Source organism: Adiantum capillus-veneris, chromosome 20 (genome assembly GCF_014529385.1).
Source record: "Adiantum capillus-veneris isolate H3 chromosome 20, ASM1452938v2, whole genome shotgun sequence".
Classification (NCBI taxonomy): domain Eukaryota; kingdom Viridiplantae; phylum Streptophyta; class Polypodiopsida; order Polypodiales; family Pteridaceae; genus Adiantum; species Adiantum capillus-veneris.
This window is the reverse complement of record NC_140950.1, coordinates 80,840,584-80,866,490: the sequence shown is the minus strand read 5'-3', so window position 1 is coordinate 80,866,490 and position 25,907 is coordinate 80,840,584. Positions and strand designations below refer to the sequence as shown.

General features: G+C 44.2%; 1 protein-coding gene across 2 annotated transcripts in view; it reads right to left on the bottom strand.

The window, feature by feature from the left end:
• The window catches only part of VPS34 (vacuolar protein sorting 34), a 64,796-nt gene that overhangs the window by 9,704 nt on the left and 29,185 nt on the right, over positions 1-25,907 (bottom strand). For both annotated transcript variants that reach the window (XM_086492617.1, XM_086492618.1), the window contains exons 9-13: positions 1,945-2,080; positions 1,512-1,633; positions 1,236-1,424; positions 927-1,097; positions 32-169 (exon numbers count right to left, since the gene is read on the bottom strand). In XM_086492617.1, the coding sequence (XP_086348743.1) occupies positions 32-169; positions 927-1,097; positions 1,236-1,424; positions 1,512-1,633; positions 1,945-2,080 (756 nt within the window). The remainder of the gene's footprint in view (positions 1-31; positions 170-926; positions 1,098-1,235; positions 1,425-1,511; positions 1,634-1,944; positions 2,081-25,907) is intronic.

Genomic DNA, 25,907 nt, shown 5'->3' with positions numbered 1-25,907 from the left:
ATTTCTACAGACCTGCAATCATTTACCATACTTGAGCTAGAGACTTAGAAGGAATGAATTCCACCATCCCTTCATCTTGATTTGTTGCTAAAACCCTGTAAGGAGTAAGTTGCAAGTCAAGATTCTCGAGTTTCAGCAACCTGTCCATCAAAGAAACCAGTTGAATCACCTGCAAAAAGACAGTCACCAAAGAAGTCGGATCCATATGATTCGAGTTAAAAAAACTGTTATTAAGCGCTGGGTCTCACCATGCATTAGTGAGTTTCGTAATATTAAGGCTTACACACATTATCGATATGTCCCACTAGCTTCATCTTTTTTAAAAACAAAGGGCTGCACGACCTTTTATTTTTATATTTAGAGAGATGATTTCCTCTTCCATTTGAGGAGAACCCAAAGCATAGTGAATTTTAATTGGTAAGTTTTTTTAAGGGAAGCTAATATTTACCAAAAAAGTGAGTATTAACAGAATTTCTATATTTCAGGATCGAGCTCCATTTGCATTGCTAAAATAAAACACTTTTCATGTAAGAAAATTAAGTTAATATTGCTGATTTCACTAGCACAAAGTGGGACTCGCCTATAACAACCCCAATTTAACGATACGTTTGATTAACAGGGAGATGTGTCTTGTCAAATACTTCCACAAAAAAATGGCTGTTAGAAAGAAGACTTTGCATTGACTACATTAGTAGGAAAGGCCTCATGGCTCAGATTCTCACAGCCCCACCTCTTCTTTTTAGAGTTAAAGATGTGCTCATCAACAGAAAAAATCTCGCAAACAGAAGACAAACCTAGTCAACTATATTCCCAAACCTCCTGGTTATGAAGTAATTTGAGGCCCTAAATAAAATCACTAACAATTTGTGAATGGAAATGTTTCAAATGTCTATGGATGTTTAAGATATTAGAAATCTTCTTCTTACCAACTGGTCCTGCCGCAGATCATCGCCCTTTTTGAAAATGATCTTGCACTTTCCTCCGCCGGCAGTGCGAAACGTCAGCCTTAATGGGTGAAGCGCACTCCGAAATATGGAAGACTCGGAAGGAACAATGCCTATTGTTATTAATTTGGGATCCAAAGGCAAGGGAATGGGCTGCAAACAAGTTTCAAAAAAGAGTTTACAATCACCAGCTTAAGGTGCAATCTTCCAGAGCTCAAACATGCGCAAATTAACAAACGATTGCCAAAATAAAATTACCATTGTTGAAATAAAATAACAATTGCTGAATACCTCATCAAAATATGTGAGCTCACTAAGAAGTCCTGTGAGTAATTGCCTAAGCTTTTCAATCTTTTTCTGTGTACCTCCCTTGACATTCTTGATATCCCGCATAATTCTGCAAAGCTGCGCAGTGAGCTCGTTTTGACGAACCAGACCCTGCCACAACTTCTCACCCCCTCCTTTATCATCGAACCTTGTCTAACGTCAACCACAAATTGCTGAGTCAATACAGCTTTTAAACCCGTTGGCTAAACTCTCAGCAGTAGTATGAACACTTGGATTTACCTTCTTCAAAGTGTCTTCCAGAATCTCATACATAGAGTAAAATCGTTTAGCATGGGCAGGATCATACAATTCAACAGTGACATACCATCTTAGAAAGCTTGCAATGTCAATATTCTGAGCCGCTACATAAAACACACAAACCCACGTGAGCATTTTAAAACTTGCATTGTCAGTAGCTACTCTATCCACAAAAGATGGATACTTGACAGTATTACTTCTGATGGTTAGAAATATAGATTTCCAGTATAGTTGACAGATACCCCATCAAACAATTCAAAGCCAAACAAGCTTGATGATGAGTATCTTGCCTTTCATGAGATTACAGAAAGTCAAAGGGCACACTTGTGGAGTCAGATATTTCGCATGTAAGCGTGCACACATCAACATGCAGGTTTCCAACAAGGATGAGATTTTTTGTAAGAGTCAAAATTACCACGATCCACAAGGAAATGAGCAAGACGAGATTTGTCAGAGCGTTCGAAGCGTAGGGCCTGAACAAGCTGTAAAAGGTAGCATTGCAATTCTTCATCTTCTGCCCTCTCAAGAACACTAACTGCATGCGCACGAACCTGCAAAAGTCAATAAGCCAAAAAGTATAACAGTATCAGATAAAAATTCTTCCATTAGCATTTCAGTGTAGGTTTTTCTGCCAACCACTTGGGTTATACAAGGGTTCGAGTTGCAAAATTTCCAATACCCAGCCATGCAATATATAGGAGAAACCCAGATTCACCCTTAAGGAAAGTGCAAGGCATTGACTCATGCTAGACACCCAAAAAGACAATACAACAATCAGCTCCACCATGCATGGTATTGACTAAATACTACTACATCTCCCATACACCCACACAACACAACATATACTTTCTTTTCTTTTTGTGTAAATCTTGTTGATATAATTTACAAGTGGGAAACCTCGAAGAAATGAAAACCAATGAAAAAAAAAAGATACAAAATGTGGAGCAAGACGAGGCACCGAGGGCTAGAAGCAATGTCACGTGCCGCGGAAATGAAATGGTGAAGATCTAGTTTTACAATCTCTCTTGGCACGGAACTACGCCGGGCTGTGTCGACTCTTGGTATGTGAAGTGTTTTGAAGTAATTATCTCGTGTGTCGTGTCGGATTCTATGCTTAGTGTGCCCAAGCCTGTGAGAGTGGTATCAGAGCATCAGGGGTGTGCTTTTCTCAAAGCATACAGGTCCTATCAAAGGGCAGACAGGGCACTTGGGCACTTTTGAAATTGTTATTGAGTATCTTCGGGCTCCGAGCTCGGACTTATTAGCCACTCCCACCCTTACTTCATCGTGCATCCGGCGCGCTCCCGTCTTCATCGCTCTATCTTCCAAGGCATAAAGCCATTAAGAATCCCAGATTATACATGGGTTCTCGTGGAGAATCTGACAGAAATAACACCTCTAGTTGAAATCAGTCGTGGAAACTGAAGAAAAGAATGAAGATTTGGGCAAATTATTGGTGGAGAAGTTTGCTAGAGCAGAATCAAGAGTTCCTACGGGATCAGATGGCTACACGGGGATCAAGAACTCTTGATGTGGTGAGCGCCTCAACAGTTCCTGCGGGATGATTGTGAGAGTGAGCAACGGAAACAGTGTGAGCCACGCGCGCCGAAAACGCTGGAGAGAGAGAGAGAGAGAGAGAGAGAGAGAGAGAGAGAGAGAGAGAAAACACAAGTGCTTTGCAAACGATGCTCTCAATACACAATCTGTATGACTACAAGACCCTAAGCATTCTATTTATAGAATCTTAGGTTGAGGTAGGGCAAAAATGTGTAACTGGTGCAAAAAACATAAAAGCCCAAAAAATGGCTAAAAGTGTGTGCACCCAGCCAGGCTCAGAAAATGACCGGCCGGACACATGCTAAAAGTGTCCGCCCATGCAATCTACATGATGTGCGATGGACGGCCAACCCAAGACAATCATTAGCCATACAAAATGGCGAAGCAACGGTGGTGTAACTAACACCCCCTCTCAGCACCGGATGCTGAGACAACACATAGGAGTCGAAGGTGAGAAGCCAAAGTCCGCTAAGGTACAGCCTTCGTGAAGATGTCTGCTGCATTGTCCGTTGTAGGAACATACTCCAAATGAAGATCTCCAGCCAAAACCTGCTCCCGAACATAGTGGTACTGCACCTCAATGTGCTCAGTCCGAGCAAGAAATGTCACGTGACACATCCAGCCCTATGTGTCCGTGGACAAGCTACAGCATGATCAGGGTTCAGTAAGTCCAGTTAGTCTAGATTTAGAAGTGATCTCGCACTTTTGTGAGTCTATTCGTAGACCGTGCATGCCCAGTCACTTAGTGTAGATGCATATCCTCTGGTTGCACACAGCATGATCGTCAGAATTCCCATCAGACTCCATTAGAATCAATTAGGGGAATTTTCCACTGCATCTAGCCTATTTTCCCTATTTTTGACATTTTTCACTTATTATTTTTAAGTGACTTCCCAACAAAAGTAGGTAGGGAAATTTTGCTAAGTTAATATATAAGCAAACCCAAGTTAGCACTTTTTGGCAGAAGAGGCACCACGAGCTTCTTGCTCAACAGGAACCCCCATCAGTACCCCCAGCGTTTTTGGTCCTCTTCATCGCCAAGACCTCACTCAGCCTAGCGTTTTCAGTTTCCCCCATCAACCATAGCCCGGCGGTTGCAGATTTGCTTCATCACCAATCTCCCCGTGACCTTGGCGTTTTCAGCCCTGCCAACATCGCCAACAATCCCAGATGGTCCAGCGTTTTCACTAATGCTAGCAGTCAGCCCAGCGTTTTTGGTTTTCAACCCTTATCGCAGCAGATGAGAAGCATTTTCAGCAGTTAAGATTTGCAGCAGATTCAGCCCTAGTTGGTTGTAGAAGATAGTCATTCTCAGCCCTCGAAAACGCAGCCAAAACAGTCATTTTCAGCCACCGAAACAGCCCCGAAATTCAGCAGATAGAAGACCACAGATTTCAGCCCTAAAGTCGTCGTCGTCGACACCGGCGTAGTCCCAAGTTGCATCAGTCCATTGCATCAGCATTGTACCACTTTGTGCAATCATAAGTAGACCACTCTCGCCGACAAGAGTGGGGCCTTCGGAGGAGGGTTTTACGTCTCTGGTGTCGTATCTCTCTTCTCTCTCTATCTCTCAGTCTCATACACTTGCACACACCGTGTCCATTCACTTGTTTGTGATCATAGCACTTTCCATAAAGAACGGAAGGCTCTCCCTTCCATAAGAACTAAAAGGAACCTTGAGCACAGTTCGGAGCACTCATCTTGAGCAAAGCGCAAACAATCATTCCGCTACACCTAACATTGGTATCAGAGCTTTGGCAGTGTTCTGTATCACTCAAGGAAAGAACCACAAGAACCACAAGCATTTTTTTGCTTGTTGAAGTCGCACGAACCCGAGTTCGCTTGGGCGTATCGATTCCTAATCGTGTTTTGTTGAAGAGTGACAGGAATCCCAAGAAAGAAGGGCTTGTCCAGCCTCCCCTTGTGTCTCTTTTCACTCATTGAGAGCGGACCGTGCACTTAGCAGCCGGCCAATCGACGTGAGGTGGGAAAAAGCAACCTTGGTGTGGGCGCAAGGCCGCCAAGGGGTGCGCCCGCAGAAAGGAGTAGAACTCGGGTGAAGAGAAGATCCTTCTCAAACGCGATTTGCAAGCAAAAGAAAACCTCAAGAACCTCAAGATCCTCAAGAACCCAAGACCCTCAAGAACCCAAGTTCCTCGTGAACTTAAGAACCAAGGATCATAGTGCATGGTCGTCACCCGAAGCGGATTGGATACTTCACGTACAGGTGATGAGATTGAGAGGCGGCGAAGATTTTTCCCCACCAGGAGATTTTTTCGAACCTCCCCCTTCGCCATCTACGCCACGAGTTGTACTCACTCCTATGGAGATGATGGTCAAGTCGATGTTGGACATGATGGCACAACAACAAGAAACGAATCGAGTTGCATTGGCACAACTCGCAAGCAAAGCAGAACAACAAGAAGCTAAGGACCGTGAGCAAGCAGCTAAGGACCGTGAGGGCGACGAAAGAAACGCAAGACTTTCCGCTCAACAAGAAAACAATCGCCTTGCTTTAGAACGCGAGCGCAACGAACGCAAAGAAAGAAAACAACAAAAAAAGGCGGAAGAGGCAGCACGAAGCGCATTCCTTGAGGCGGAGCGTGGAGCTCAAAGATTGGCTTTGGAGACCGAGCGTGAAGCTCAAAGAGAGCTACTCACTCAGGAATTGCTTCGGCAAGTGCTAGCCTCGAAGACCGAACCACCCAAGGATCGTGGGAGTTCCTCAAGTGGTGCAAGCCACGATGCGGATTCCAACCATCCAGGCAGAGAAGTTGACTTTCAGTAAGTATGACGGTAAGATGGATGCTACGGTTATTCATTCTTGGTTGCATCAATTTAATGCTTATTTTGCGACAACTAAGAAGACAGGAAATAGCAAAGTTTTGACGGCAGCTATGTACCTTGCCGGTGATGCCATCAATTGGTACCACGCATGGCAAGAGGCACAGCTAGCTGCGCACCTAGAGGAAGCCGACGAATTCACGCCCCTTTCCTTCAATTAGGCAGATTTCCAAGGCAAGCTCAAGGCGCAGTTTATGCCACCTCAGTACCTTGCACGAGTGAAAGACGATCGGCGCTCTCTCAAGCAAAATGGTATGCCAGTCATGTATTTTTCTGATCGTGTTTTGCAGTTAGGTACCCAGTTACGCAAGTCGGATGATGAATGATGAGCGCAAAGAGGCTTTTCTCTTTGGATTGGACGAGTATATCAAGTACGATGTCGAGGTGTTCGATCCAATCGAGCTCAACAAGGCGATAGCGATTGCTCTCGGACAAGAGATGAAGCACAACAAGGGAAAGCCTAAGGAGAACAAGACTTCCACAAGTACCTCGCAGACTTCTCAGAACCCTCAGTTAGGTAAGAATGGTAAGAATGGTAACCCTTCTAACCAATCTTCCAACAGTCTCTCAGAAAAGAATTCTTCCAATGAATCTAAGGGTGGCTAACACAATTGCTAAACATAAGCTTACTCCAGATGAAAAGGTAGCACAAGGAATTGTGGGAGGATACATCACATCGGAAGAGCAAAGCACTTATTCTAAGGAAGGTCGTTGTTTTCATTGTCACATTAAGGGTCACATAAAAAGAACATGTCCTAAGCTTGAATCGAATGAATCTAAAGAATCCATAGAACCCACTTCCTCTGTCAATGCAATTAGTGACAACACGAATGTGCCCCAAGTTTCTCCTGACACTCCCATTGATGATTCCCTCATTAAATGTTATGGTCGTACGTCGGGGCCACGTTTTGTCATATTGTTTGACCCAGGTAGTATGCATGATGTGATCAGTTCCTCTCTTGTTGAGAGAGCCCGCCTTGAAGTTAGTCCGAGATCTCCTATCGAGGTCTCTGGCTTTCGTCCCGGTATGGATGCTCTCATCACAGAGGAGTGTCTTGATGTGTTGTTTGGAATTCAACAAGCTGCCTTCACTAGACGATTTGTTGTTTCTCCTCTCTCAGGATGTGATATGATTTTGAGCATTCGATGGTTTCGTGATAATGACGCTCTCATTGATTTTAAGACTAACACTTTTAACTCTCAATGCCCAAAGTGATTCTCCTATTGTCCTTCACGGAGAAGACATTGTTCATTCTCCATCTCTCATTGCTAATATGCAGGACAAGATTGAAAGGATTCAGGAGAAGGAGACTCTCTCAGTCTCTTCTTCTCCACAGCATGATACACAGGATTTGCATGATTGTGAAAAGCATGATGATTTGATTGACAACGATCAGCATGATGATTTAGATGATAAAGACAAGCATGATGATTTGCATGATCAAGATGTGATTTCTCACAAGCATGATGAGTTGCATGAAGATGATGTGATTGTTCACCAGGATGATGTGTTAGTTGATGCTTTTTCTAGCGAAGCTAACCTCGTTGTAGCTTCGATCAATCACGAAGGATCGATCTTGGCTCTCGAGCCTAGGTCCAAAGAACCCTCACAGGAAGTATTATGTGTTCGCATGATTGATACGCACGCATTGTTCGAATGTTTCATTCGTGATCGTTTCCTGTATTTTAGTCAGCATCGTTATGGGATCCCTTTTCCTAGGCATGACATATTGTATGTTGAACACATTTCTCTCATGGATGAGCACGAATGTATACGGATTTTTCATGAAAAGCTCAAAAGTATGTATGTAAGGAAGTCACATTCCATGTCTCTTCCTTGGCATGACACAATTTCCAAACGAGCACATGGGCATTTCCATTGTGTTTTGCCACAATTGATTGCTCTAAATCATAAGAGAAAGATTCGATCTCATTGTTTGCATGTGTTTGATGAACGGGTTGTCACTCCGTCTCTATGTTCATCTACATTGCATACACGGTCTTTAGAGAAGACAAGATTTTTTCCCTTCACTTTACATGGAATGGGTATGTTCATGGTTTTGTGTTGGAAATGGTTTCAAGAATTTTCAGCCATGGAGATTCTTGAAGAAGAAAGAAGCAGGTCTATAGACGAAGTTAAAGCAAGGAAGGAGATTCAAAAGATTTTGTGCGCTTTCGGCACGGCCCAAAGAAGCAAGCGTTGCAGACCTTTATGAAGTTCAAGTACCGCACAACCCACACATTAGAGTGGGCCGGCGAAGAGCCCCTTCTAGGATTCCGGATGCTATTGGCGTCTCCCTCGACGCCATACAGTTTGGTACCAGTACCTCACTTTGAAAAGGAGGGGATGTCACGTGACACATCCAACCCTATGTGTCTGTGGACAAGCTACAGCATGATCAGGGTTCAGTCAGTCCAGTTGTAACTAAGTCAGACTTTGTAAATAATTAATTTATTTACGAGAAAAGAATTATCTAATTAGTTGTGTGCACACAAGAATAGACCTAGCAGTTCTAAGGCCTCAGGTGAGCCTAAATGCGGGCCACAACACCTCAGAGGGACCTTAGCAGAAATTACCCTGAAGCCCTAGTGATTGGGAAATCGGGTCTTCAGAAAGGGGTAAGCAGTAGCCTTAGATTTTAGGCTCACGAAAAATACGCGCGTCAGTACAAGCACATGAATGAGATGGGGTCCTTAGAACAGTGACCCTAAGGCTAATAAAGCTAATAAAGCCTTAGGGTAAGTTTCGTTAAATTAAATTTAACGGTCCGTGCTCGGGCAGGCGGCCGGACAAGTGTGAACAGGTAAAGGCGGTGCGGTGCAAGTGTGGCATTGCGCCGGCAGACCTTTGGTGTTCTCATAAAAGAATCATTGGTAGCATTTGTTAGTTAGTTGCACATTTTTAATTAATGAGCTAGAAGTTTTTAAAAGTCAAAAGTTAAATGGTTTTTAAGTTTTTAAAGTAAGTGTGCCAAGTGGCACACTTACCAATGCAAACTAACTCTCTCACTCTCACTCTTACCCTCTCTCTCTTCCTAGCGCCCCCTCTCCCTGATGGCTATTTAGGAGCCCCCCTCCCCCATTTTCAGGGCTGGCAGTGCACCTACCTCCCCTAATGTGAGCGTGCTCTACGCGGTGGAGCCCTCCATTGAAGCTTGAGAGCAGCCCCTTGCGACATATGTGGTAGCCTTGTGCTCCCATTGTCAAGAACAAGGGATCTCACAGTCATAGACACCTTCGGGTGAAGTTTCATCGCGAGAAGCTGCCGTAGACGCTCTCTTAGCAGAGTGCGGCTGCTGTAATTCTCTGTTTTCAGCCCCTAATCACCTCGATTAGGGCTGTTTTCAGCAGATCAGCCATAGAAATTCTTTTCTCTCTCCTTATCCTAAGTCTACATCAAGTTTGGCGCGATTCCATCGCGAAGAAGACCTCTGTTTCGGCGTAGGGGGCACAGGTAAGAATTTCAGGTTATGTGCAGAAAATTACAGCAAGCATGTGCGTGTGCATTTTGCTCGTTTCTCTTTTGTGTTCGATGCATGAATGAATGAGCATGAAGGCAGCACATAACGGAAGATGGACTCTCCTCTGTGAGAGCTTCCGATGAGCTGTTTTGGAAGATAGACTCCGAGAGCTTCCAACCAGTCTCGCAGAAGATGGGAAATCCCCTAAGCAGAAAGAAAGTGGAAACACTTTCTCAGTCAGTAGTCAGAACAGAACAGAAGAAAGAATAGAGGACAGGCGTATGCCCCATTCCTGTGCTTGTAAAGATTCTCCCTTAGTAATAAAGATATTCTCTTTATGGGGGGGGACCAACCCATCTTCTGGTCCCCAATGGAGTGTCAAGTTTTCTCTCCCTCTAATTCTCTTGAGTATTTGAAGTGTAATTAAACGTCAGTTTACGCTTCCGTATTTTTGTGACAATGGTATCAGAGCAAGGTCCTCTCTCTCTTCCTGAAGGGATTGACGACTCTTGGCAGACTGCAGAAATGGGAGGACGCGAGATAGAGTTCTCTCTCCTTCAACAGCAGGTGGAAGAGTTGGAGAAAGCTCTCTCCCATCCAGAAGTCCAAAAGATTCTCCATACTCTTGAAAAAGGGAAGGAGAAAATGCCGATGGGGTCGGGAGAAATCCCGCAGAACCCAAAGGCGACACAACCAAGGAAAGATCCTTTGATTGGAACCTCCCGCATGCACGAGAGGCAGAAGAAACCTCCAGAACGTCATGTGCAGTTTAATCCAAAAGTTCAAGAGCAGGATCCCCCTGATTCCCCTCAGTTCTCTTTCATGAAGGATCTAGCTGACATAGTTGCTCCGGAAGACATGTTTCTCGACGATCCGTCGCAGCAAGAAGTGCATTCAAGGGAAAGGACTCCTGTCCACAAGGAGTCTAAGCATAGAAAGAAGGAGCACCATAAGAAGAAACACCATAGGCAGAAAACATTCAAGTCGGGAGATAAAGATGTGAAATTCGACACCTACAATGGACGGCGTGATAATGACAAAGCTTTGGCTTTCATCCGCCAATTTGAAGTTGCATTTGCAGAAGGGAATTTCAAGGAAAGATCCAAGCTTCGCCATGTCAGTTTGTACCTGAAAGGCACCGCCAGCAATTGGTGGTTAACCCTTATCCTGGAAGATCGCAAACCCCAAGATTGGACTGCCTTCAAGAAGGAGTTCTACGCACAGTTCCTTCCTCCAGACTATGAGAAAAAGGTAAAGAAAGAATGGGATCGACTTTCACAGTCAGAGAACGAAACTGTTCCACGCTATGTGGATAGGTTTTGGGACGTTCTCTTGAAAGTCACTCCTTTCAAGAAGATTGACGATTCGGAGAAGATGCGCAAGTTTGAAGCAGGTTTGCATGAAGCCTTGCAAAAGGCTATGAAGCTTTACCCTCGAGGTAACTTGCAGATACTTATGGAATCAGCCCGCATAGCTGATGGAATACATGACAAGGGTACTCCCAGGAAGATGGAGCAAAGCACTTACCATGCCAAGCAGAAGGCTCTCCATGAGCAGCCTACCTCTACTACTTCTCAAAAGAAGAAAAGAACCGCCTCCGAAGCAGAAGCAAAGCCAAATCAGCCCAAGAAAGGGAGATATCTCTCTCCTGCTGAGTTGCGAACCTACATTAGTGAAGGAAGATGCTTCAAGTGCGGACAAGTTGGTCATATGAAGGGTGACTGTCCAACCAAACCTCCACAACCACCCTCTTCCAATGCAGTCCCAAATGTACAGGGAAATACAACCAAGGATGGAAAAGAAAAGAGCTCTTCTCAAAGCATGGGGTAGTATCAACAACCAGCGGGCTCTTATTTTGTTTGACCCTGGTAGTACAGACAACTTCATCTCTACCAAGCTAGCTGACGACCTGAACTTGCAGCCCAATCGTTTTGGAGTCTCTATTCAAGCGCAATCTGCTTTCAAAGGGCAGAACTCAAACTCTACTCCAATCATAGGGAAGTTGAATCTAAAGGTCGACGAATACAAGGATCAAGAGTCTTTCTTACTAGCTTCACTTGAAGGATGCGATGTTATCTTGGGAATGCCTTGGCACTACAAGATGCATCCCATTCCTGACTATGTTCAGAAAACCTTATCTTTTGCTCATAAAGGAAAGGAGTATCTTGTACTTGCAGATGCAGGTGATTGGCGTATTCCTATCGCCAATCACATTGCCATCAAGAAAGAAATGATAAAGTGTGTTTCAGCGTACTTGATTTTTGCAAGAGAGAGAGATGTGTCTATTTCACAACTTTCTTCCTCTATAGAGCAAAAAAGACTTAAGTTAATAGAAAGATATAAAGATTGTTTTGCAGAAGAACTTCCAAATGAACTCCCACCTTCGCGACCTGAGGATCATACAATTGATTTGATCCCAGGAAGTTCTCCTCCAAACCAGCCCCCTTATCGAGTTAGTCTAATGCAGCAAGAGGAAATTCTCAAGCAGGTTAACGAACTTTTGGAGAAGGGCTTAATAAGGCCTAGTACTTCTCCATATTGTTCACCTGTCTTGCTAGTACAAAAAAAGGATGGCACATTCCGCATGTGCATAGACTATAGATCTCTAAACAAGATCACAATCAAGAATCGATTTCCAATCCCTCAGATTGACGACATTCTTGATAAGTTGCAAGGAGCCAGTGTCTTTAGTGGTATAGACTTGAAGAGCGGTTATCATCAAATCCGCATAGCTCCTCAGGATGTGCATAAGACTTCATTTAGAACAACCTTCGGGTTGTATAAATTTCTAGTGATGCCTTTTGGGCTCACTAATGCACCAGCTACATTCAACAGAATGATGGATAGAATCTTCCACTCGTACAGAAGCTTTACAGGCGTTTTCTTTGATGACGTCTTAATCTTCTCAGAGACGGAAGACGAACACTATAAGCATCTCGCCTTAGTGTTTGAAGAATTACGCAAACACAAATTATTTGTGAATGCTAAGAAGAGTGAGTTCTTTATAAAAGAAATCCACTATTTGGGCCATATAGTATCTCACAACCAGGTGAGAATGGACCCTGATAAGATTCAAGCAGTTGTAGAATGGCCTACGCCAACTACGGTACATGATGTACGAAGTTTCCTTGGCCTCTGGTCTTATTATCGGCGTTTCATTCGAGCTTTTGCCGCGATAGCAAGTCCCCTCCATGACCTGACAAAGAAGCGGATTCCATTCCATTGGGGGTCTGGACAAAAACAAGCTTTCGAAAAGCTTAAGTATCTACTCAGTCACGGACCTGTTCTCACCGTCCCTGATCTTCGCAAACCTTTCGAGGTATACTGTGATGCATCTGGAGATTGTGTAGGAGCAGTTTTGAACCAAGAGGGTCACGCGATAGCCTATGAAAGTCGGCGCCTTAAAGATGCAGAGTTGCATGCCTCCATATACGAAAAAGAGCTAATGGCAGTAATTCATGCTCTTTCCATTTGGAAACACTATCTATTAGGAGCTGCTTTTATTATCAAGACAGATCATCAAAGTCTTCGCTACTTTCTCACACAGAGAAAGTTATCAGAAAAGCAGATGAGATGGGCCAACTTTCTTTCAATGTTTCATTTTCAGATTTTACACACTTCTGGAACAAAGAATGCAGTTGCAGATGCTCTCTCCAGGCGTCCAAAGATCAATGCACTAACAACAATTTATCATGAGGAACTAGAATCTCTCAGCGAGATGTATCCTCAAGATCCAGACTTCGCCACAATTTGGGCAGAACTTCAAGCTGGTCACTCAAAGCCACCTTATTCTATCAGGGATAATACACTCTATCGTCAACAAGCACTATGCATAGCTCAGCCCTTACGACAAAAGGTGATGGATAAAGCACATAATTCTCCTTATGCCGGGCATCGGGGAATTGCTTCCACCACTAGTGCCCTCGAAAGGTATTTCTTTTGGCCAACACTCCGTGCGGACATTGAAAAATATGTACGTGAGTGTTTAGTCTGCCAAAAGGTAAAATATGACAGACATAAAGTTTATGGCAAGCTTCAGCCGCTCCCTGTGCCTAACACGCCATGGGAAAGTATTGCCATGGATTTTATTACGGATCTTCCTCGATCCAAGAATGGAAATGATGCAATCTGGACTATCGTAGACAGATTCAGTAAGCAAGCCCATTTTCTTCCAGTAAAGAAGACGATCAAAGCTGATCACATGACTAAAATATTTCTAGCTCAGATTTTTAAACACCATGGATTGCCAAAGACTATTGTCAGCGATAGAGATCCCCGCATGACTAGTCTATTTTGGCAGGCATTGTTCGAAAACTTGGGAACTAAGCTTGATTTTTCATCAGCTTATCATCCTCAAACAGATGGTCAAAGCGAAATCGCTAATGCCACTGTTTTAGATCTCCTCAAGTGCTATGTTTCGGAACGACAATCCGAATGGGAACAGTACTTACCAATAGTTGAGTTTGCGTATAATAATACCATACATTCCTCAACTGGTAAAGCCCCTTTCGAAATTATTTATGGGAAGCCACTCTTACTTCCTATTATGGTGACCAAAGAAAACATCTTCGCCGCAGATGAATTTGTGCGCAATATTGATATTGCCCATCAACAAGTAAAGCAAGCGATTCTTCGTACTCAAGAGCAACAGAAGAGAAAAGCAGACAAGCACAGAAGGAATCTCAATCTTGAAAAAGGACAATATGTCCTGCTTCGGTTTGAAAAAGCTAGATTGAAAAAGCGGGTCGGCAAAGGGAAAGTTGTCAAACTTTCCCATAGATTTTACGGCCCTTTCAAAATTACAGATAAAGTCAATGACGTGACTTTCAGATTGGATTTGCCTTCTCACTGGCGCATCCATAATGCTTTTCATGTCAGTCTCCCCCGACCATATGTTGGACCTCCTCCAGTGGCGCCAGTACAAGAAGATCCTCCAGAAGTCGAAGAGACTGAGGAAATCCTTCAACCTGAACAGATAATACACCACTCGGAGAGACAACTCAAGTCGGGGAGTTTACATCGAAAGTATTTAGTCAAGTTCAAGAATTACACTCCTTTAGATGCAAAGTGGATGACTGAGTCCGATCTCAAGGACTATCCTGACATCTTGCACAGTTACGTTGACGCTCTACAGTTGAGGTCAACTGTTTAGAACCAAGAGGGATGTAACTAAGTCAGACTTTGTAAATAATTAATTTATTTACGAGAAAAGAATTATCTAATTAGTTGTGTGCAAACCAGAATAGACCTAGCAGTTCTAAGGCCTCAGGTGAGCCTAAATGTGGGCCACAACACCTCAGAGGGACCTTAGCAGAAATTACCCTGAAGCCCTAGTGATTGGGAAATCGGGTCTTCAGAAAGGGGTAAGCAGTAGCCTCAGATTTTAGGCTCAGGAAAAATACGCGCGTCAGTACAAGCACATGAATGAGATGGGGTCCTTAGAACAGTGACCCTAAAGCTAATAAAGCTAATAAAGCCTTAGGGTAAGTTTCGTTAAATTAAATTTAACGGTCCGTGCCCGGGCAGGCGGCCGGACAAGTGTGAACAGGTAAAGGCCATGCAGTGCAAGTGCGGCATTGCGCTGGCAGACCTTTGGTATTCTCATAAAAGAATCATTGGTAGCATTTGTTAGTTAGTTGCACATTTTTAATTAATGAGCTAGAAGTTTTTAAAGTCAAAAGTTGAATGGTTTTTAAGTTTTTAAAGTAAGTGTGCCAAGTGGAACACTTACCAATGCAAACTAACTCTCTCTCACTCTCACTCTTACCCTCTCTCTCTTCCTAGCGCCCCCTCTCCCTGATGGCTATTTAGGAGCCCCCCTCCCCCATTTTCAGGGCTGGCAGTGCACCTACCCCCCCTAATGTGAGCGTGCTCTACGCGGTGGAGCCCTCCATTGAAGCTTGAGAGTAGCCCCTTGCGACATATATGGTAGCCTTGTGCTCCCATTGTCAAGAACAAGGGATCTCACAGTCATAGACACCTTCTGGTGAAGTTTCATCGCGAGAAGCTGCCGTAGACGCTCTCCTAGCAGAGTGCGGCTGCCACAAAGTGATGACATGGCGGACAACAGAAACCCTAATTTTTGCCAACAACCCTAAAATTCTTGCAAACCCTAATTTTTGCCAAAAAACCTAATTTCCGGAAATCGCGGAGGCGGATTATTTTTTTATTTTATTTTTTTTTAAATTTGGAAAATGATGAGCGACGCAAATTTCGCTTTTTCTCTACTTAACTGAGAAAGAGAGAGAGAAAGCTTTTGCTTTCATGTTTCGACTCTCTGTGAGAGAGAGAGAGAGCAATTGCTTTTGATTTGAATCTTTTGGGGCTCTGCTTTTGGGCATCCCTTGTAACCTTTAAATTAGTGGTGAGGGCCTCACTTCTCAGAGCATCTGGACGCAGAGTCTGAGAGTGAAACCCTAACCGCTCTCTTGTACTTTGATGATTGATTAATATAAAAAGAAATACCGAAAGGGGCGCCAGTCTTTGGGGCCAATCTCTAGGCACGGAACTCCGCCGGGCCAGTGCAAATCTATTGTGATCTGTGAATTGTTTTGAAGTGGTTATTTGGTGCTGTCGCAATTGATTCTTGACTTGGAGTGTCCAAGTCTGTTACAGTGGTATCAGAGCACGGCCAATTTCTCTTCTACGGGAAATCCGATCCCCGAATTTTTTTTCCGCGGCACCTATGGCTTCAGGCAATGATCAGTCGACTCCCTCTGCATCTCGAGATGCGGGCTGGGATCACAACGAAGATTCCGGCAGAGAGTATGGCCCGCCTTGGCCTACTTAGGCGGAGCGGCGAGAGATAGAGCGTCGCCAGTTGATCGGCGATGCAACAAAGATGATGCTCAATTTTGCCAAGGACCCGAAGCTGGCAAAATATATGAACCAGACCTCTTTGGAAGAGGTACAGACGGAGTGGCAGAGAACCACAACACCACTCCCGAAACCCGCTCTTAAGAAACCTTCTGCCTCCAAGAAATATACGGAGAAGGAACTGGAGAACGTGGTTGATGCACGGATTGCTCAGCTTTTCGACGTGCAAAAGAAAGGCAAAAAGCACGGCAAAAAGCAGAACAAAGGCACTGACTTCCCGGGATATTTGGTTCGTCGGTCGAGATTTGACAAGGCAAAGAAACAGAAGAAGCGTGTTCGATTTGAAGGAGTACCCAGTTCTTCTTCTTCTTCTTCTTCTGACAGTTCTTCTAGCTCCTTGGATTCGAGCAAAGAAGACAGAAAAAGCAAAAAGCGAAGCAAGAAACAAAGCTTCGGAAAGGGCAAGAAAAAAGGCAAAGAAGGCTACATCTCGCCCAGAGACTGACAGTTCTACTCAGGACTCGTCTACAGACAGCTCAGATTCCGATGACGGAAACTTTTATGCGAACAAGAAGAATTTTTTTTACAAAGCCAACCAGTATGACTTTCTCGAAGATGAAAGCAAGAAAGTCCGAGAGTTTAAGGAAGGTGGCCACTCGATCAAGTTTGATACTTTTCAAGATACTCAGATGCTTCGAAGGCTGTCTTTTTTACAGCAGTTTGACATCGCTTTCGCGGGAGGACGCTATTCAGAGCACTCCAAGATTCGGAGAGCTGCCTCTTACTCTAAGGGGAATGCTCGTACTTGGTGGTCCACGCTTCTATTAAGCAAGACTGTGCCAGTTACATGGCTGAAATTCAAGAGGCTTTTTGTTTCTTCTTGGTTGACTCAAGAGTTTGAGCGAGATATACAAGCTGCTTGGAACCATCTCCGGATGACCAAGAGCGATACAGTGAATTCTTATTGTGAAAGATTCTGGAGCTCTTTTCTACCCGCCTCTTCATTCAAGAAGATCTCATTCAGAGAACAGATTGAACGGTTTACCTTGGGTCTACCTACAGAGATCCGAGATCACTGATTGGAACAAAAGTCAGCTTCTATTCAGGAGTTGATGAGTCATGCGTAGCGGGGCTTTTACATTCACTCTGGCAGTCTGACCTACCCCACAGATGAGGCCATGATACAACGAGCCGAACAGACTTATGGGAATGAAAGTAGAAAGAAAAAACAGCAACCCAGAGAAAAATGATACACGACCCAAGCTTACTCCTGAGGAGAGAGCTCGCTTCATCAGAGAGGGGAAGTGCTTTGGATGCGGGGAACATGGACATATTTCCGCAAAGTGCCCTGATAAGGCACAGAAAGAACAGAATGATAAAGACGACGACAGGTCTCAGAGTTCGAGAGCAGCTGAGGAATGTGGCAGAAAAGGAAGATAGAAAAGCAGAACTGGTACCACATGGCGTGGGACCTGCACCGAATCTAATGAATGAAAGTACAAACTTTGCCGCTTTCGGGGCAAAGTGAAGGATCAGGAAGCTCTTTTGAAGGAGCCAAGGCCAACTTCTTTTCACTTGGAATTGGCGGCTCGATTTGGAACTACGCCCGACAGACTGACGCCATAGGCGGAGGTAGTTCGACTGGCACCCGGATGGGATGTTGCCATTACACTGAGCATTGGCAAACTTCGTTTGCAATGACAGGGGTGTTCAGGGCACGCGAGTGACGTTCTACTCGGGATCCCTTGGTACCACAAGAACTACGCCGTGGTTGACTACCGGGCCGAGAAAGCGACTTTGATAAATGAAGGCCTTAGAGATTGTACTTGATGAACTTCAGTTTTCTTACTCATTCTTTTGGGAGAACTGAACAATGGATAAAGGTTGAATATGTTTTGACCTGAAGAAAAGAACGCCAAGATCTTTTTTTCTCTACGCTCATGCCGATTGCTTTTGAGAGGGCCTGAAGATCATACCATTGATCTGATATCTGGAAGCACGCCACCGAATCGGCCACCTTATCGTGTGAGCCGAGTACAGAATGAAAAGATTATGAACTCAGTGAAAGACCTCTTGGAAAAGGGTCTTGTCCAACCTAGTGCTTCACCGTATTGCTCTCCAGTGTTGTTGGTTTTGAAGAAAGACGGATCTTGGAGAATGTGCATCGATTATAGCACTCTCAACGAAATCACCATCAAGAACAGATTTCCGATTCCTAGGATCGATGATATACTCGACACGTTACAAGGATTCTGGTGCTTTAGCAGGATTGACTTGAAGAGTGGATATCATCAGATCAGGATAGCGCCAGGAGATGTCTACAAGACAACTTTTCAGACGACTTTTGGGTTATTTGAGTTTTTGGTGATGCCTTTTGGCTTAACCAATGCTCCTGCGACATTTAACCGAATGATGGACAGGATTTTTTTTTCGAGAGTACAAGCTATTTGTTTGCACTTTCTTTGACGACATCATTGTTTTCTCCAAGAATGAGGCAGAACACAGAGATCATCTGCTTCAAGTCTTTCAGGCATTACGAGATCACACGTTAGTGATTAATGCAAAAAAGAAAAGTGAATTTTTCCTACCAGAGATACACTTTTTTGAGACACATTGTGTCAGCAACAGCAGGAGTGCAAATGGACCCGGCAAAATAGAGACTATCCGTGATTGGCCCGATTTGAGGAATGTCCATGAAGTTAGAAGCTTCTTGGGACTGTACAGGCGGTTCATAGAAAGTTTGTAGAGGTTGCTTCCCCTTTCCATACCTTGACACAGAAAGGAGTACCTTTTCGTGGGGACCCACTGAGGTGACTGCCTTTCGGACATTGAAAGAGAAATTGACTACAGGACCAGATTTGACTTTGTCAGACTTGCAGAAGTCATTTGAAGTATTTTGTGACGCTTGTGGTTGTAGTCTGGGTGCGGTCTTGATGCAAGAAGGCCATGTCATAGCTTACGAGAGCCGTTTGTTCTCTAGGCCGGAGATGACAGCACAGATCTATGAGAAAGAGCTTTTGGCGGTTATCCATGCTCTTACTCAGTTGCGGCACTACCTGCTCGGAGCGGGTTTTACTGTCTTTACAGACCATCAGAGTTTGCCCTACTTCTTGTCCTAGAAGCAGCTTTCCGAAAAGCAGATGCGGTGGGCGAACATCTTGTCACAGTTCCACTTCCAGATTGTCCATGTGCAGGGACAGAAGAATGTGGTGGCAGAAGCTTTGTCTCGGAAACCGTTGGTTCTGGCTATTTCCGCGATACATCATAGGAGCTTCGAGGATATGGTCGATCAGTATGCCACTGATATAGATTTTGCAGATATTTTCACGCGGATACGGGATGGCGAGACAGTAGTTGGATACTCCCTTCGGGAAGGCTACTTGATGAAAAAGACTATGTTGTGCGTTACACAGCCGTTGAGGGAAAAGGTTATGACTGAATGCCACTATCCACCTTTTACAGGTCACCGCGGCATTGCTACCACCATGAAGGGGGTAGAGAAATACTTCTTTGGGCCGAGACTCAAAAAGGATGTGGAAGAGTTTGTGCGCAGTTGCTTGGTATGCCAGAAGGTCAAGTTTGACAGGAATAACGCACAGGGATTGTTACAGCCTTTACCCGTACCCACCCACCCCTGGGAAAGTATTGCAATGGATTTCATTTTTGATCTCCCGAGAACACAGAATGATCACGATGATTTTCCGATTACATGGCACGTCTGAGACGATTGTCTCCGACAGAGACCCCAGATTTATGAGTTTGTTTTGGAAGGCAATTTGGGAGAACATTGGCACGCAGTTGCAGTTCTCGTCATTGTTCCACTTGCAGACTGAAGGGCAATTTGAGATTGCCAATTCAGTGATTTTAGATTTATTGAAGTCTTGTATCTCGGATCAGAAGAATCAATGGAAAAAGAACTTACCTTTGGTGGAATTTGCCTACAATAACACGATACACTCTTCGACGGGGAAGACGCCATGTGAGATTGTTGAAACTGCTGCGAAGGTTCCATCCTTCCTGAGCACGAAAGATTAGATATTTGAAGCGGATGAATATTCGCGAGATTTGGATACGGCTTTTGCCAAGGTTCGCGAGACTTTACAGGAGTCTCAAGAACGACAGAAAAAGGCAGCGGATCGCCATCGTCGCGACTTGAAACTGAAGGAGGATGATTGGGTGCTCTTACTTTTGAGAAGGCACGTCTAAGAAAGAAAAAGGGAAAGGAGAGGCTTTTTCCAAAGCTTAGTATGTGATACTACGGACCTTTCCAGATCACTGACAAGATAAATGATGTCTCCTTCCGATTGAAACTGCCAGATACTTGGAGGATTCACAATGCATTGCATGTGAGTCTCTTGAAATCTGTTAAGGGTGATGTGCCTGATGATGGGGAGCCTGATGAGCAACCCGAATTGGAAGAAAACAAGGAGATCCTTGTTCCTGAACAGATTTTGGCACATAACGATACGAAGAAAGGTAAAGTCCGAAGGCGGTTCTTGGTTTAGTTCAAGAACTTTCCTGCATTTGATGCGAGGTGGATGGAGGAGGAGGACCTATCAGATACTCCTCGGATTGTGAAACTTTACCTCGATGTTTTGGTTTAGCATAGTCTACTCCAAACGGAACCCAGAAACTCAACTTGGCCGAAGATCTGGTGCAGTGGGATGCACAAGAGGGGAGTTACTCCGCTTCTTTGTCAACAGATGCCTCGATTTTGATACTAAAGTCACTGATGTCTCTTTGAGCTTCAGGGATACTGAGAGCTAACAGTATTCTGCTGGATGACTTTATGAAATGGAATTCCTGATTATGATACTGATTTGTTCTTGACTTCTTGTTTGTGCAGGAACTGATAGCCGAAATGAATGCAGCATTTTGGTCTACTTGATGTCGAATAGACATGGTTGCAATAGGGGTTAATCAATCGGACATCGATGAGGTCCCGATTGGACCTAGATGTGATTGCTAGCTACATTGCCGATAAATCATGGTCTAAGATCCGAATGAATGTTGAATGTCATGTGATGTCTGGTGGTGTCGTGTGATGTGACTGTCGATTTTGTACATGTGCTAGATGTGTGTTCCTAGTACGTAGGTACTAACAGTCAGTGTCTGCTAAGACGGTTTATGGCTTTTGTCGGTTTTGCAGGCGTAATCGCGGTCGATTACGATGCTTTCAAGAGTGGGGTATGTCACAAAGTGATGACGTGGCGGACACCAGAAACCCTAATTTCTGCCAAAAACCCTAAAATTCTTGCAAACCCTAATTTCCGAAAATCGCAGAGGCGGATTATTATTATTATTATAAAAAAAAAAAATTTGGAAAATGATGAGCGACGCAAATTTCGCTTTTTCTCTACCTAAATGAGAAAGAGAGAGAGAATGCTTTTGCTTTCATGTTTTGACTCTCTGTGAGAGAGAGAGCAATTGCTTTTGATTTGAAGCTTTTGGGGCTCTGCTTTTGGGCATCCCTTGTAACCTTTATATTAGTGGTGAGGACCTCACTTCTCAGAGCATCTGGATGCAGAGTCTGAGAGTGAAACCCTAACCGCTCTCTTGTACTTTGATGATTGATTAATATAAAAAGAAATACCGAAAGGGGCGCCAATCTTTGGGGCCAATATCTCTAGGCACGGAACTCCGCCGGGCCAGTGCAAATCTATTGTGATCTGTGAATTGTTTTGAAGTGGTTATTTGGTGCTGTCGCAATTGATTTTTGACTTGGAGTGTCCAAGTCTGTTACAACGGCTGCTGTAATTCTCTGTTTTCAGCCCCTAATCACCTCGATTAGGGCTGTTTTCAGCAGATCAGCCATAGAAATTCTCTTCTCTCTCCTTATCCTAAGTCTACATCAAGTTTGGCGCGATTCCATCGCGAAGAAGACCTCTGTTTCGGCGTAGGGGTGTGCACAGGTAAGAATTTCAGGTTATGTGCAGAAAATTACAGCAAGCATGTGCGTGTGCATTTTGCTTGTTTCTCTTTTGTGTTCGATGCATGAATGAATGAGCATGAAGGCAACACATAACGGAAGATGGACTCTCCTCTGTGAGAGCTTCCGATGAGCTGTTTTGGAAGATAGACTCTCTTTTCGAGAGCTTCCAACCAGTCTCGCAGAAGATGGGAAATCCCCTAAGCAGAAAGAAAGTGGAAACACTCTCTCAATCAGTAGTCAGAACAGAACAGAAGAAAGAATAGAGGACGGGCGTATGCCCCGTTCCTGTGCTTGTAAAGATTCTCCCTTAGTAATAAAGATATTCTCTTTATGGGGGGGGGACCAGCCCATCTTCTGGTCCCCAATGGAGTGTCAAGTTTTCTCTCTCCCTCTAATTCTCTTGAGTATTTGAAGTGCAATTAAACGTCAGTTTACGCTTCCATATTTTTGTGACACCAGTCAGTCTAGATTTAGAAGTGATCTGGCACTTTTGTGTGTCTATTCATAGACCGTGCATGCCCAGTCACTTAGTGTAGATGCATATCCTCTGGTTGCACACTGCATGATCATCAGAATTCCCATGAGAATCCATTAGAATTAGTTAGGGGAATTTTCCAGTGCATTTAGCCTATTTTCCCTACTTTTGACATTTTTCACTTATTATTTTTAAGTGACTTCCCAACAAAAGTAGGTAGGGCAATTTTGCTAAGTTAATATATAAGCAAACCCAAGTTAGCACTTTCTGGCAGAAGAGGCAGCAGGAGCTTCCCGCTCAACATGCACCTTCTCATTAGGAACCCCCATCAGTACCCCTAGCGTTTTTGGTCCTCTTCATCGCCAAGACCTCACTCAGCCTAGCGTTTTCAGTTTCCCCCATCAACCATAGCCCGGCGGTTGCAGATTTTCTTCATCACCAATCTCCCCATGACCTTGGCGTTTTCAGCCTTACCAACATCGCCAACAATCCCAGATGGTCAAGCGTTTTCACTAACGCTAGCAGTCAGCCCAGCGTTTTTGGTTTTCAGCCCTTATCGCAGCAGATGAGCAGCGTTTTCAGCAGTTAAGATTTGCAGTAGATTCAGCCCTAGTTGGTTGTAGAAGATAGTCATTCTCAGCCCTCGAAAACGCAGCCAAAACAGTCATTTTCAGCCACCGAAACAGCCCCAAAATTCGGCAGATAGAAGACCACAGATTTCAGCCCTAAAGTCGTCGTCGTCGTCCCCATCGTCGTCATCGGCATAGTCCCAAGTTGCATCAGTCCATTGCATCAACATTGTACCACTTTGTGCAATCATAAGTAGACCACTCTCGCCGACGAGAGTGGGGCCTTCGGAGGAGGGTTTTACAACGTCTCTGGTGTCGTATCTCTCTTCTCTCTCTATCTCTCAGTCTCATACACTTGCACGCACAGTGTCCATTCACTTGTTTGTAATCATAGCACTTTCCATTAAGAACGGAAGGCTCTCCCTTCCATAAGAATTAAAAGGAACCTTGAGCACACTTCGGAGCACTCATCTTGAGCAAAGCGCAACCCGCTGCACCTAACAAGAAAGATAGGGTTCTTGGCAATAGCAATGCAACTCTGATTGTCGCACAAAGACGAGTCGTAGCAGTCTCGGGAAAACACAACTCTTCCAGTAATCTCCGTAGCCATATGGCCTCACAAGCAACATAGCAAGCGCTGCTTTGTACTCCGCCTCTGTAGAAGATAGCGCAACAGTGGGTTGCCGCTTACTACTCCATGAAATGGGTCCCGAGCCAAGTGTGAAAACTACTCCTATAGTAGAGCGCCGAGTATCTGGGTTTCCTGCCCAATCTGAATCGCACCAACCAAGGTGCAACCCTTAGAGCGACCATAGAACACACCATGATCCAAGGTGCCGCTGATGTATCGCAAAGTACGTTAGACACACTGCCAATGTCGCTGACGAGGTCGGGTGTTGAAGGAACTGAGGACAAAATGTCACAAAGTGATGACGTGGCGGACATTAGAAACCCTAATTTCTGCCAGAAACCCTAGAGTTCCTGCAAACCCTAATTTCTGCCCAAAACCCTAATTTCCGGAAATCGGCTGAAAAAATAATAATAAATAAATTTAAAAAAACATGATGAGCGACGCAAATTTTGCTTTTTGTTTGTTAAAAAAAGAGAAAAGACTCTCTAAGAGAGAGAGAGAATTGATGCTTTTTATTTTAAAAGCTTTTGGGGCTCTACTTTTGGGCATCCCTTGTATCTTTAAATAAGTGGTGAGGGCTTCACTTCTCAGAGCATCTGGACGTAGAGTCTGAGAGTGAAACCCTAGCCACTCTCTTGTACTTTGATCTGATTAATATAAAAAGAAATACCGAAAGGGGCGCCAGTCTTTGGGGCCAATATCTCTAGGCACGGAACTCCGCCGGGCCAGTGCAAATCTATTGTGATCTGTGAATTGTTTTGAAGTGGTTATTTGGTGTTGTCGCGGTTGATTCTTGACTTGGAGTGTCCAAGTCTGCTACAATGGTATCAGAGCACGGCCGATTTCTCTTCTACAGGAAATCCGATCCCCAAATTTTTTCCGCGGCACCTATGGCTTCACGCAAGGATCAGTCGACTCCCTCTGCATCTGGAGATGCATGTTGGGATCGCAACAAAGATTCAGAAAGAGAGTATGGCCCGCCTCGGCCTACTCAGAAGGAGCAAAGAGAGATGAAGCGTCGTCAATTGATCGGCGATGCAACGAAGATGATGCTCAATTTTGCGAAGGATCCAAAATTTGCAAAATATATGAGTGAGACTTCTTTTCACGAAGTGCATGAGCAACGGCAGAAAACCACTACACCCACTATCAAGAAACCTTCTGCTCACAAGAAATATTCAAAGAAGGAATTAGAAGAGGTGGTTGATGCACGGATTGCTCAGCTTTTTGGCGCGCAAAGAAAAGCCAAAAAGCACGGCAAAAAGCAGAGCCAAGCACTGACTTCCCGGGATATTTGGGTCGTCAGTCGACTTTTGACAAGGCAAAGAAACGGAAGAAGCGTGTTCCATTTGAAGGAGTACCGAGTTCTTCTTCTTCTTCTTCTTCTTCTTCTTCTTCTTCTTCTTCTTCATCTCACAATTCTTCTAGCTCTTCAGATTCGAGCGAAGAAGACAGAAAAGGTAAAAAGCGAAGCAAGAAACAAAGCTTCGGAAAGGGTATGAAAAAGGCAAAGAAGGCTACATCTCGCCCAGAGACTGACAGTTCTACTGAGGACTCGTCTACAGACAGCTCAGATTCAGATGACAGAAACTTTTATGCGAACAAGAAGAATTTTTACAAAGCTAACCAGTATGACTTTCTCGAAGATAAAAGCAAGAAAGTCCGAGAGTTTAAGGAAAGTGGCCACTCAATCAAGTTTGATACTTTTTCAAGATACTCAGATGCTTCGAAGGCTTTGTCTTTTATACAGCAGTTTGACATCGCTTTTGCGGGAGGACGCTATTCAGAGCACTCCAAGATTCGGAGAGCTACCTCTTACTTTAAGGGGAATGCTCGTACTTGGTGGTCCACGCTTCTTTTAAACAAGAGAGCGCCAGTTAAATGGCTGAAATTTAAGAAGTTTTTTATTTCTTCTTGGTTGACGCAAGAATATGAACGAGATGTACGAGCTGCTTGGAACCATCTTCAGATGACAAAGAAAGATACAATCAATGCTTATTGTGAAAGATTCTGGAGCTCTTTTCTACCCGCCTCTTCATTCAAGAAGATCTTGTTCAGAGAACAGATTGAGCGGTTTACCTTGGGTATACCTA